General features: G+C 43.8%; 1 protein-coding gene across 1 annotated transcript in view; it reads right to left on the bottom strand.

The window, feature by feature from the left end:
• KREMEN1 (kringle containing transmembrane protein 1) overlaps positions 1-13,740 on the bottom strand; it is a 203,706-nt gene that overhangs the window by 18,198 nt on the left and 171,768 nt on the right. Inside the window, exon 6 of the mRNA XM_088449112.1 lies at positions 1,925-2,257. Coding sequence (XP_088305238.1) covers positions 1,925-2,257 — 333 coding nt within the window. The remainder of the gene's footprint in view (positions 1-1,924; positions 2,258-13,740) is intronic.

Raw genomic sequence — 13,740 nt, 5'->3', positions numbered from 1 at the left:
GAAGATCAAATGTCCTTTATATTAAAAACTATGACAATGATAGCCATTATCATGGCCATGTGACATGATTACCACAGACTCTCCCTCTACACATGTAAGAATAAGAATAGTAGGAATTCATTTTATATTGATGAAACAGAGAAACCTCGGTAACCAACCTGTGTAACGGATGCCAGGTGGGACTTTAAAAGACAGATATTTATGCTTGGCTGGTTACCTGGAATGCTGCAGTTCTATTCAATATGGGATCATTCTACAGTCTTGTTACAATAACACCCTTAGATACCAGACAATAATGTTCTCTACAGCTGCCTGTTCCCTCTTTTTATAGGTAGGGAGGGTCGCATGGAAGATAATTGACCCTACAATGGAGAACCCTCTCAAAGAGAAGAGAAACTTTATACCTCGAATGCTATTGAAATTCTCCAACAACAGAATGCTTTGCAGCTCACATACACATTCTTTTGGTAGTAACAGACCGGACTTGTTCTACTCCTGTGTACTTTCAACAGCTGTTAAAACATACATGATAAACCCTCCTGTCATGCAAAATACATACTATAGACACACGTGTAAAATATATGTTATCCAGATGCTATAAATTCTAATGGATTGGATACAATAAAGCTTGTACTTTAAGACTAGAGTTTGTTTCTTTGTTTTACACATTACACACCTTGGTTTTATTACAGTAAAAATGGTGTGCTGAATTCAACCTAAAAAGGGTAACACCTGACAAAGGATTTGACAGCCCCCTGACTCCCTCTTTAATAGCTGTTTATTTTCCCCATTTACCATACAGAAGGATAAGCCCATTCAAATTTCTTTGTGTGTGACACTTCACATTTCTGTTTAACCTGTCCTATTGTTGAAACTCTGTGAATAAATGCAATGTATATAATAAAACTGACTGCTGATAAAAATTATGTCATCAAGTTGGAATGTAATGACAGTTTTTATGACCTCTGACCCCTCCCACCAGTGTCAGAAACACAAAGGAGACAGTGAAGGCGTGATGAAGAGAGAGAGACAGTGGGGTGAGAAGCAGGAAAATTGAGTGTTAGGGCGGGGAGGAGAGAAGGAGGTAGGGAAAAAGTGTCAAGAGAAAAGAGACAGAGTTAGAGAAGGTGTGGGGGAGACAGATAAAAATAAATTAAAGACAAGCAACACAGGGCATTATAGTGTGTATATATATTGAGTGGGGTAGTACAACTGCTACCCCAAATGGAGTGGTAAAAGTGCATACGTTTAATATACTATATGGTCTGGTCAATAGAAGTGGTGTTAGTCGTTTTCTGATTCACTGTGTTCTGCCTTACACACATTTGAAGGTTGAAGTCAATACACTAAGAAAAACCTAGGGCCTGTTGTACACTAACCTGATGGTTAGTATACATCTCCAATGTTCATGGGCCTGTGCAGGTGCAGGGCCCCTTCTGCACATGTGCAGAACAAGCCCTGTGATCTTGTTCACAGTCTCCCCGAAGCGCAGCATAATTGTTTGAGCGGGGGCGTGGCTGGCCACCGTTCCCGGAAACTAGGGCATGTTGTCCCAGTTTTCCGGTAGGGACAAGGCCAGGGTCTGCGTCGGTGAACACAGATTTCCTGGCTTCGCAAGGGACCATGCACAGGTCACGCTGAGGGAAGCTCTAGCTTATGCTGCCTGGCCAGTGGAGCAACGGTCACGTTGGCTGTGATGGTGATCTGAGGCAGGGTCTACAGACACTGCACTTGGATGATAAATGCAGCAAGGAGTAGTCCATTTCATACAGACACCTCCTGCTGCAATTACATTTTGTTGCAGCTGTCCAATAACTTCTTACCACGCAATAAAGGTGAAAAACTGCAATCTTAATCCTTGATCACATTTTCCCCTATTAATTGATAGTGACTATACAAGAATGAATAAAAAAATACACCTTACCTTGGTATACAACAGCAAATCCCTGGGCCTGATTGATGCGATCAGAAAAAAAATACAAGATGATAAAATCTAATGAGATGTTGAAGCTATGTGTTGGGTGGTTCCTGCCATCGAAGCGTACTAGAACCTGCTTTGTATAACCATCCAGGAGCTCCACCATATCTCTTGAGTCTTTAATGTCAAAGAAAGTGAAGTTAAAATGGATTAGAGAAGCTCCTGGAACTTGAATTGTCCAATAACAGGCTTTTCCTGATCCATAAGAGTCGGGAAAATCCGGTGAGTAGATAACAGCAGAATCCTTTGTGTAGTTCCCACCACAGGCTCCAATCAGGGCTGTGAATACAGAATAGATTCTTAATATATTACCTTCACATTGGGTGTTAGAACTTAATTACTTCTAAGAATTTAAAGCTGTCAGCACACAACATTCTCACTTTCATCACCAGTAGGTTCCAGTTGGTTGTTACTGAAAAAATTATGTGCTCAATACATACTGTATATACAAGTATACTGAAAAGCCTGGGGAAGCCATTTAACAAAGACAAATATCTCCTACTGCTATCTAAACAAAAAGATATGTCGTTGTGTGATGCACTACAATTAAAACATAACCCTTATTATACATATGTAAAATACATGTAGTTTACATATGTATAATAAGGGTTATGTTGTAATTGTAGTGTATCACACAATGACATATCTTCTTTTTGTTTAGACTATATTTTTTTGTCGTATGATTGCACCCCCTGTCTTTAAGTTAATAATTAACTAAGGTATAAGATATAAGGTTTTTTTTTATATATATCTATATTTGATTTGTAAGAGAATTAATACCAGTGCGGATTGATGTATCTATTTCTTTAGTGATAATATCTCCTATTGCTACAGTATATCTGGATATCGATATCATAGGCTCCGGACAGGAAAAAAATACATTATTATTATTGTTTTTATATTATTTAAAAGTGTTTTGTTTTGTGTGTTTTTTATTTTTTTTAGGAATTTGCTCCAAGTGGTAGCCCAAATCTTGACTACCAGTGCAGTGCCCATATAAGAACTAGAAAAGCCAGGTCACACATTCGTAAAAGGAACCAGACTAGCTGGCAAAGTCACCTTACCACTACTAGCCAGTATTGATGGGGAGCTGAACATTGTTCAAGTGTCCCAGAGAAGTGTTAGGAATTTACTGCAATCTAAATTGTGTGACATTTTTCATCACAGTGACTATAGAAAGAAATGCTTAGTGTAGACATGATGTGGTATATTTACTAAAGGTCAATTGTTATTGATTTTGTGTATCAATGGGCCCTATTTACTACAATCCGCATTTAAAATGCCATTTTAGTGTGACATTTTCGCCTAAATTTGCCGTATTGCAAATTTAGCAAATATCACAGGGATTTATTAAAAATCCCTTGCATGGACAGAGCTTGTGATAAAGCTCTGTCCGTGCAAATTCCCTCCGCAATCTTTTCACTGTATTTTTCAGAAAAAATACAGTGAGAAGGTGCCCACGCAAGCGCCAACTGGCTCGCCTAACCCCCCTCCGTGACCATCCCCCGCAACCCCCCCTTGCACCCCCCCTTCCTTTCACTTACTTCCGACATTGGTGCTCTGGTGAGGTCCTCTAGGGCTCCAGTCAACTGGTCTCCCATCATGCACTGTTATTCGGGTCAGCTGTTCTATTCAGCAGCTGACCGACCAGGGTCACAATGCAGGAGTCGGAAGACCAGCTGACCGGAGCCACGGAGGAAATCACCGGAGCACCAATCATCGGCCCTGGAATCAGGTAAGTGGGGGTTTTTTTTACTATTTTTTTTTTTGCAGTGATGGACTTGTGGTCTGTTTAGACCACACGGCTGATCACTGAGGTTCGGCTCCCGGCTCTGCTCTGCCTGTAAAGGTGCCTACACACATAGTGATGTGCTCACAATCCCACGATGTGTACGATTTCCTCCTGAACTCTCTCCGGGAGCTTCCCGGCATTTGTGGGCACAATTTGGTCTGAAAAGCTGCCAATTTGGCACACAATCTATCTTTCCTCCTAAAGTATCCAGTGCATCGTGACTTAAATGTTCAGATCTGCCCTACAGCATGGCAGATATGAAGATGCGATGTGGGACCTGCGGGGACTCGCATCGCATCATGATCGTGAGTGGGGACTCATGAGCTACTTACGATTTGGGCATATTTTACACGATCTGTCGTTCCGATGCGTCGGAATCGGCCAGATCGTGTAAAATATCACTATGTGTGTAGGCACCTTTAGATTATGTGAAATGCAATCTGCTTACTAAAAATATGTGATAATTAGGGTTTGGAATAGCATTATGAATTTATGTGAAAAGGGTGTGAAAACACCCTTTTTCACTTTATTTTAGTAAAATTAATGTTAATAAATAGAGCCCTAAATCACACATTTACTAACAGACATTTTTTTTTATTTACGTATTAGTAAATGTGTGATTTAGTCCCAGAATCACAATATCGATGTTGATCGGTTTTAAATCAATAAAAAATCGACCTTTAGTAAACATACCCCCATACTGTAAAGTTCTATTTTACTTAATTCTGTTAGAACTTTGTGGACAAGCTGTCCAGCAGATAAAAGATTCCATACCATATACAGTATGTAGTGTTCACTACATACAGCAGCGGGCTTCATGTTAGGATGATCAGTCTCTTGTTTGCAACCAAATCTGTCTGTACCTCTTATTGTTTTCTGGATTCATCTGTTAATGTACCACCTCACAACAAAGTATGTTTAATTTTCCTCATTCAACTCTGAGATTAAAATGACCATAATAGTACAATCTATTTGGATACTGTTAGTTAACTCACTAAACTAAAGAAAGATGAGGAGTTATCAGAGTGGGGATGTGAAATGGATGAAATATTTATAGCCCAATATAGAAATAAGGTGTATACAAAACGTTGCGGTTGGAATGTATCCATGAGAGTTGGAATGATCCAGATATTTTCAGCATAACAGCTTCATGTGAGGTCTAGTTGACCACAAACCAAAAATCTCCTCAATGTAGTTATACTGTAGTAATCTTTTATTGTGTCAAGGTTGACATTCCTGTAGTCAGCGCTTTCATCTGGGAACAGAGTGTGTGGATGCAGTTACCAATCATCCACACACTCAGGGGCCATTGTGCAGCTGCCTTTATCTAATATTAGAATTTCAACATCAGTGACTGGTAAGCGCTTTCAGACCAGGTCCAGAATTAAAGCTTCACTAATCCACAAATAAGAAATATCCAGATATAACCATTAAGGTAAAGTACCTTGATTCATGTTAAATACCTCCCAACATCTACACATACCAAATTGGGACAAAATAGGCCACACCCTAGACCTGTCAAGACCCCACCCCTAAACAGCACCAACCCTGTCCAAAAAAGCCCCCTTTTACCAAAACGCAACACCTATTATGGCCTGAGGCCATCAGGACAATTTAGAGTTAGGCATTTCACAGCTGCTCTATTAAACCACAATACAGGACAGAGTCATCTTCCCACTCCTTTATAGAGATAGAAAGTTCCTCCCTCCCACATCTCTAGGACAGTGACCTATTGGCATCTGATACCGGCAGTCTTGGCTGAAACAAGACACATAGCACTGGATATATTGTTTTTACTGATCCCACCGTGTGAACAATAAGTGAATAACAAATGCCTTACCAACGGTATACATAAGACTACTGAAAAATGATATGTGTTACATATTGTAGGATGTCCTGTGCGATAAGATTCATGCATCTTCCACTAAAGAACTATGATGTGATGCACAGTATGACCAGATTAATTAAACAGCTACTTATCACTGAAGTCATGCCGTGACAGTGCTTCCGATAAGAGGCTGGTCTGGCAATTACTTTCCCCATTAAAGCCTCCTTCACTGATGATAGAGGAATTTGTATTGGCCGTGCACACTCCAGGCTGCTAGAAAGCGAATCCGAAGATCCCTCTCCCATGGAAAAATTTGAAAATGTAGCCAAAAGACCTCAATGACTAAATCGTCTGAAGATGGCTTTAGCTAATGGGGATATGTAGTGCCGTACCTAACATATTTAGCACCTGGGACAGGTCCTTCATTTGGCACACCTAACCAGTATTACCCAGGGCCCAATATGCCACCGCAGTGCCCCCCCGTATGCTAGAAAGTGCCCCCCCTCAGAGCCCCCATGTACTCACCTCCCATGGCCAGCTCCGAATCCTTTCAGCTCTGTGTTCTGCATTCACAGTGTATACAGTGCAGGGAAGCTCCTGAGTCCCCCCATGTATTAGAGATGGTGGTGATAGCAGGTGATGGTGTAAACTGTCACAATGATGCGCATGCAGAATTTGCTGGGTTAATTAATACATCAGACTATAATATAACTGGCCAGAGTGTGAGTGATGTTGATTAAATGTATAACACAGTAGTTGGTGCAGGTGCTGGTTAGTCCACACGTGGTATGCTTAACGGTTCCTACTTCTTAGCTTTATTATATAACATGTAAAATAACAGGTAGCATGTCAAACAGGGAATTGGAATGGGATTGAAATGCCCAAATCCCGACATCGTCTGCCCGACAGGATTAAAATCCTAACAGAGGCAGGTAAGTATGCTAACCTCCCTTGCCCCCCCCCTAAGCCTAACCCTTCCTTAGTGGTGCCTAACCCTAATCTCCCCCCCGTGGGTCCCTAACCCTAACACCCACTTACTGTTCCCTAAACCTAACCCTCCGGGGGGTGCCTAACCCTAACCTCTTCCTTGAGGTGCCTAACCCTCCCCCCTAGGGGTGCCTAACCCTAACCACTCCCCCAAAACCGCTAACCCTGCTAACTGCCCTAAACCTAACCCTCCCCCCCCCCACAGTTAACAGGACGGGCACCCCGGACTTACCTCGTATGCGCCGTCCTGGATTCCGCCATTGGGATTATGATAGGCGACGGTATTTCGATGCCTATCATAAATCCCTAGCCGGCATTCTGCTGTCGGGATTGTGACCGGTGGGCCTTGCGGCTGAATTATACAGGTGTAACTGTGGTAGATGTAATTCAGTGTTTGTGGCAGCCGGATGTGATAGCGGTTCACTAGTGTACAATGGCAAAGGTATACAGCAGTGTAATTTCAGGCATACAACAGGGCACTGTAGGGCTCTTTGGGGCTGTGCATCTCCTGGTCTTACCTGTTCTCATGGACGCTAAGGAGTAGAGATGCGTGGGGATACCACTCATGCGTAGTAGCGCATGTCAAAGGTCAGACCTCTCTTAGCTGAATAGTGCTGGAGGGAGGCAGTGCAGGAGCTCTGCGCTGTATGTATTGTGAACAGGCCCGTAGAGAGCAGTGTCCAGCTCGGGTACTGTAGGAGGCATGACCTAACCAGTGTAGGAAGTAGCCATGCCCCCTACGAATATAAAGGTATATCAAAGCACCACACTGGGGGGCGCAATGTGTCCCTCTGCCAGGAGCAGACCCAGTGGGGGGCCCGCACTCCCAAAAGAGTAGGCAGATCTCCCATATACCGCACACTTCCTAGTGAAGTGGACAGGATAGGGAGACTTTACGGGGAGTTTGCGAGTCCGTCATTTGGCCCCGCCCCCTCCTTGCAGACACGCGAATCGCAGGTTTTTCCCGTAAAAGGTGCGGGCCCGAAAGATGCCTACAGTCTGGCCCCACCCCCCAAAACTGACAGCAGCATCTCCTCTCCGGGCTGCTCCTGGAGAGGTTGTTAGGGAAGTCGGTAAGTATGAGCAGCATCCTGCCTTCATCAGTGTCTGCAACTCACAGACAGTGATAGACTTGATTGCATAGTTCCATGGCCGTCGTTTATATCAGGAACAGCTGAATCACACCAGCACTGTTGCAGGGCTGTGGCACCTCCTCCTACAGTGGTACCCGAGCCATGCACCAACAGACTAATCTTTTTGAAACTTTTTAAATAGCTTCAGAATGTAGTCCCCATTAGGAATAAAGGGGACTGCGGTACACTGCATTACTTATCTTTAATACCTCCTGTGTTCAGCCTTTGGTGTATTGTAAGGATGCTTAAGTTAGATGGAAGCTGCTACTTTCACATGAATTAAGGGGCTGATATGATGGATAAAAAAGCTTAGTAGTGAACAGTGATGCAGGGTCGAAATTAGGGGTATGTGAGCGGTCTCGTCACACAGGGCGCAGGACAATAGGGGCTGCACTGTTGTTGCCCCACGGTCCCTGCATCTGGAGAGCAGGGTGTACTTTGGACACTTCGGGGCATAAACCCTGCAGCCTGTTTAGCCTCTCCGAGCGTCCTCAGAACACTCCAGGCAATGCCGTACTTTACGGTTCTTTCTGGGAATGTTGCCCAGGCACGCCCCTGCTCCACTCCCCCCCAAACGAGCTCACCGATCCCCAATCACTGGACCCTTGGATGCAGACGTTTGCTTTTTTATTTCTATAGTGGTCAGCTTGTGGTCTATTTAGACCACAAAGTTGATCACAGGGGGCCGGCTCCCGCCTCTGCTCTGCCTGTCAGAACAGAGCAGGAGTCTGGGAACTGGGGAAGGACCCTACATATCGCTACCTCCAGATGGCGTTGTTATCACAGGACTTCCCCCCAGTATTTTTTTCCCATTTCTCCTTAGTACATTTCAAGCAGATCCCATTTCCTGTTACAAGTATGGAAAATGGGATCTGCTTAGTTAAGATGTGCAAATTAAAGGGCTTAGAGTCAGTGGCGTAATTTCATCCCAGACACCCGGAGGCAAGTTATAATTTGGTGCCCCCCCCGTCACAGCCGCTGATACTAATGTAGCATTTTGCAAGCAGATACACCCGCAGTTGCACAGAGAATATAGGCATGCCATGGAGGAGTGAGACAGAAAGTTGTGGGTGAGGGTGGCGCCGGACGTGTCACACTGACAAAAGAAGCTGCTGACACAGAGCTCTCCACTAGTGTATGGTGGCTTCTCAGGTGCCAGGAAGAGGTGCCATGTATTGGGCGGCCATAACGTTACACTCCGGGTACATAGTTACAGTCCTAAGTGGGGTGAATATATTGAGGGCAATCAGAGTTGCAACTAGACTTTTTGGCGCCCCCCCTCCCCGCCCCATATTTTTTATTTGGGGAAGGGCCAGGGAAGAGATAGGGGAGGCCAGGAGATGCTGGGGATAAAAGAAGAGGAAGCTACAAATAAGAATGATAATAAACAGGAAAATTGACAGACCCAAACAGCGCCCCCTGCCCTGCGGTGCCCTGTGCCACAGCACTGGTCGCACCACCCTAGTTACGGCCCTAAGGGCAATGGAGGAGGTACCCTTTCAGTGCTGGAGCCCGGTGGCAGGCGCCTCCATTGTCTCCCATAGTTCTGCCCTTGCTTAGAGTAGTTTTTCACAAAAACTGCTCCAAAAGCCCTTTAATGCATAATGTAAAAGGCGTGTGAAGACATCCGTTTTCAGATTGTTTTAGTAAAAAAAATAATAGATAAATAGGGCCCAAAGTGTATCACTGGCTGTCTTAAAAATGTTGGGATGTATGCTACATGTGTCATGTACTATCTGCAGAAATCCCAGTCATTTATTTATTTATTTATTAACAGTTTCTTATATAGCGCAGCATATTCCGTTGCGCTTTACAATTGGAAACATTGATAGAACAAAACACGGTAATAACTGACAGACATAGAGGTCATGATCCAATAATATCATAAGACCATGACAAGAACACAGTCTATATTTTTGAAGCTGCTAGTTTGAGGGCTGAATCTCCAGAATGTCAGCCTCCAGTATGTGAAAGTGACAGGTAAACTTTAAGATTAGATTCATAGAGTTAACAACAACACCTGTACATGGAAGGCAACAAAATCTTAATACAAATTCGCAGAACAGCCTGTCCGGTCTGTACACATTGTTGTGTAACCTGGCTGTTTATTCAACATGTATCTATAGTGAAATGTTAAAAGTTGAACAGGACGAATGTCTGGACATCCAGTTTTTGTTTAACAAATGTTTATTTAAATTGTATAAATATTTGCAATGTTGAAAGGTTCAGGAGAACCATATTTGACATTTGCATAACCGAAGTGGTTGACGCTATCTTTTTAATACCAAACATAAATTTTAAGTAATGTGCTGGTTCTGCCAAAAATTGAGGGAGCGATCACAAAAATCTTATTGTGTCCAGACAAACTTTCCAACAATGCTAAGAATGCAAAACTGACAGCTGCAAATGTATTTGTGCAGATTTGAGGCTAAAAGTAGTTTTTTCTAATCACAATGTGCTGAAAGTGAGTCATCGAATGACCAATAATACAGAAAAGTGTAATTAAAGTCAATATTCACACATGGAGCTAATGCATGAAACATAAGTATACTATGGATGTTTCATTCCTAGAGGATTATGATAGGTCCAGTCACATCCGGGCCTATTTATCATTTAATATTTGCAGCATATCTCCTGAAAACACACACTTTGGGGGGACACCCGCAAATATTAAGCGGTCTATTTATTATGCAGTGTTAGGAGACAGACTGAAAAGTGATAAGAAAGTGATAAGGTGCCAGCCAATCACCTCCCAACTGTCATTTTTCAAACACAGCCTGTGAGATGACAGTTGGGAGATGATTGGCTGGCACCTTATCACTTTCTTATCACTTTTCACTCTGTCTCCTAACACTGCTTAGTAAATAGACCCCTAAGTATCACCACAATACACACTTACCTACTCTGCAGATTTGGTCGGGAGTCTCCCGAAATTCGAACCCCCGCACCGCACACACAAAGTATACTCATCTTGGTCTGGAAAGTGGGTCCCTTCTCCTCTACGGTGCCATCTTCCCAGTGACATTTTCGGGAAGCTAATGCTGCGCAGTGACAACAAAGACTCCAGCACTGTGTTATAGCCTTAACTCTCCAGTACGCATGTGCCATCTTCCTGAATATCACTGGGAAGATGGTGTCAAAGAGGAGGAGGAGGGACCCGTGGTGCTTCCTGGAGCAAGGTAAGATGCCTGAGTGAGTGGGGGGGAGGCCCCTGACTGCAGGTCACCTTGGGCCTGATTCTGAGATGGGAATAGAGTAAGATAGAGCAAGTAACTGTGTACCTGGACAAACCATGTAACAATGCAAGGGATACAAATACATACATTATTTTTGCATGTGTGGTAAATACTGGCTTCTGTTGCATGTAGCCCACAAATGCTGGACAGCTTTATTTTTACATTGCAATTTAGATTTGAGTTTGGACCCACCCTCATAAATCTAAATCCATACTTGCCTACTCGCCCAGAAGGTGAAGGGAGTCTCCCGATTATTCGTGTAGTCACCTGCAACCCTGGAAGAATGGTCAGATCTACCGCATACCTCCCAATTCCTAGTGAATTGCGTCATTTTAGCGCCACTCTTTGACCACGGACCCACGTTTTGCAGCATTTTGATGTGATGGGGCAGGGCCTAATAATGTGAAAGTCCGGGCAAGCCCCCTAAAGGCGGTATGTTGTAGCCCCTCTTTGGGTTTTGCACGTATATTTTGAATAAGGGCCATGGCCAAAATGATGCAATTAGCATAGAATTGTGTCACTGGGGGCAGTCCCCCTATTCATGTACCACCATTCCAGGTATTATCCTCCCTTAGGAAGTGGATAGGATGCAGGAGGAGTACCCACTCTTCCGAGAGCCCGGGGACTACCTGACAATCAGGAGTCTCTTGCAGGTTTCGGGAGAGTAGGCTAAATATACCCTTGTGTTACCTAACTCGGAAATGACTCCCATATTTGAAATTGTGAGATGTTTTATTTAACTTACATCTTCTGGATAATGTCTTCATTATCCACGATTATAACACAACATGTATACTCTTATAAAATATTTATGCATGTAACAAACAACGATTAGCTGGAATCATCTTAACTTGCAGAGACTATTTTTATGAGGCCGTATATTTACATCCTCTTTGTCTGTCATGCTTTAGCCCAGACATTCATTTCACATTACTGGCTTCAACACATTTTGCTGATACCAGTAATAATAACTAAGTAGACTCATTTCTTTTTCCTGAGGAGAAAATGCCTTTTTCCCGCTATTGTTTAAGCCAAAGTAGGAATGCCAGGTCAGGTGAAAGTTACATTTGGCAAAATTACCAAAATCACTGAGTGATGAAATATGATTGAAATCCGGTGTATGCCACCCCACCCACCTCTACTAAACCCCAGACAACAACCTTCTGTTCTGGTTCCATGCCCAGGCCTTCGAGGCTCGGAACCAAGATCTAAATTCAGAGGCACATACTTGACTTCCCGCAAATGGAAGGCGTGTGTCACCACAGCTGTGTCTTTCCCCTCAAATGTTCTTACTCAAGCTGACCTCTAAGTACACAATGGTCTGCCCACTCACACTAACAAGACTGCACCACATTGTTCTCACAGGCAGGCTTTTCACAGACTGGAAGCAAGAAGCAGTAAATGTTTACTAGAAATGAGGGTACATCTCGACCACAATATCATGTGGCTTTTGGACATCATGAATTTCCACTGGACTTAAGACAAATCAAGTTCTGATCCAGACCTTGTTCTTTTGTCAGGAGGAAACATTGCAGAAAACATTTAAAAAGGCTCAGTTACTCCTTTACAAAAAAAGAGTTTGATCTATTAGCTCAACATCACAGTTGAGACTGTTAGAAGTATTTGCACAAGTAGGGGCTGATACTGAGTAGAATGTGTGCCTGATTGCACCTGCAAATGATGAGGTGTATTGTAGCAGCAGTAGCATATCTATAATGGGTGCAGGGTGTGTGGTGCACACGGATTTCTGTGCTAGAGGGGCCCACACCACACTCCCTGCACCAATACCTCTCCTGTGCACGTCGCATCGCATTATGGTGTGTTCAGATGCACATTTCCACCTTTTAAATGGATTTGATGTTAAATTTATGGGGTCTATTTATTATTAAATGCACTATGACCCGAAAAACTAGAATGCCTAATATCCATGCTTGCCAACATTCTGGCTGCCAGGTCGTAATAGTAGGGGGGGGGAGGGTTTGGCATGGCACAGCATAAGCGGGCTGCCCTGCTCTTTTATAGGTGAGATTACCAGCACTGTGAAACAGGGGCGGGCCCACGATGACGCGATTCGGAGCCAAATGCATTATTGGCCCTTCCGCTGTGGGGATATTTGTGTTATGGTGCGGTGTGTGTGTGTGTGTGTGGGGGGGGCTCATTTATCAACAAGTTTTAACATACGCAACAAGTTTTCACACTTGTTGCATATGATAAAGGTGCTCCAGCCAATCAGCTCCTAACTGTCATCATCAGGGGAGTAGCGAGGGTGGTTCTGGTGGAGCATGAGCTCGATGCGCCAAAATGGACAGATGGTGCCATCCAGGGTTCCGGAGTTCATGGGGCGCTGCACATTATGACGGCTGCCTGTTAGTTTAATCTCGTTTGTTTGCTCTATATCCTAAATAAGTTTTGGATCTAAGATCCGTTTCTACATTTCATGCTCCCTCAAGCTGCCCAGATTGCCTCCCCACCGGCCCTCCCTCCTCTGTGATCATCTTCTGTCACCTCTCTTTCCTGTCAGATTGATTACATTCACTTTTCACCACTTTTATTCCCTCCCCTCTCTACCCTGTGATCGGCTTTTTGCCCCTCCCCTCTCCTTTCTTATTGGCTTCTGTCACTGCCCCTCTCTGATTGGCTTTGCCCCTCACCTCTCATTTCTTATTGGTTTCTGTCACCTCCCCTCTCTGATGGCACTTTCCCCTCCCCTTCCCCTGTTTGACCCCCTCCCTCCTTCTCTCCTCATTCATTCATTGGGCTCGATTCTATTCAGCGCGATGTAAATA

The sequence above is a fragment of the Taudactylus pleione genome, unplaced genomic scaffold (genome assembly GCF_031769625.1).
Source record: "Taudactylus pleione unplaced genomic scaffold, aTauple2 ptg000479l, whole genome shotgun sequence".
Classification (NCBI taxonomy): domain Eukaryota; kingdom Metazoa; phylum Chordata; class Amphibia; order Anura; family Myobatrachidae; genus Taudactylus; species Taudactylus pleione.
The sequence above is the reverse complement of the archived record's forward strand: the minus strand, read 5'-3'. Positions and strand labels throughout refer to the sequence as shown.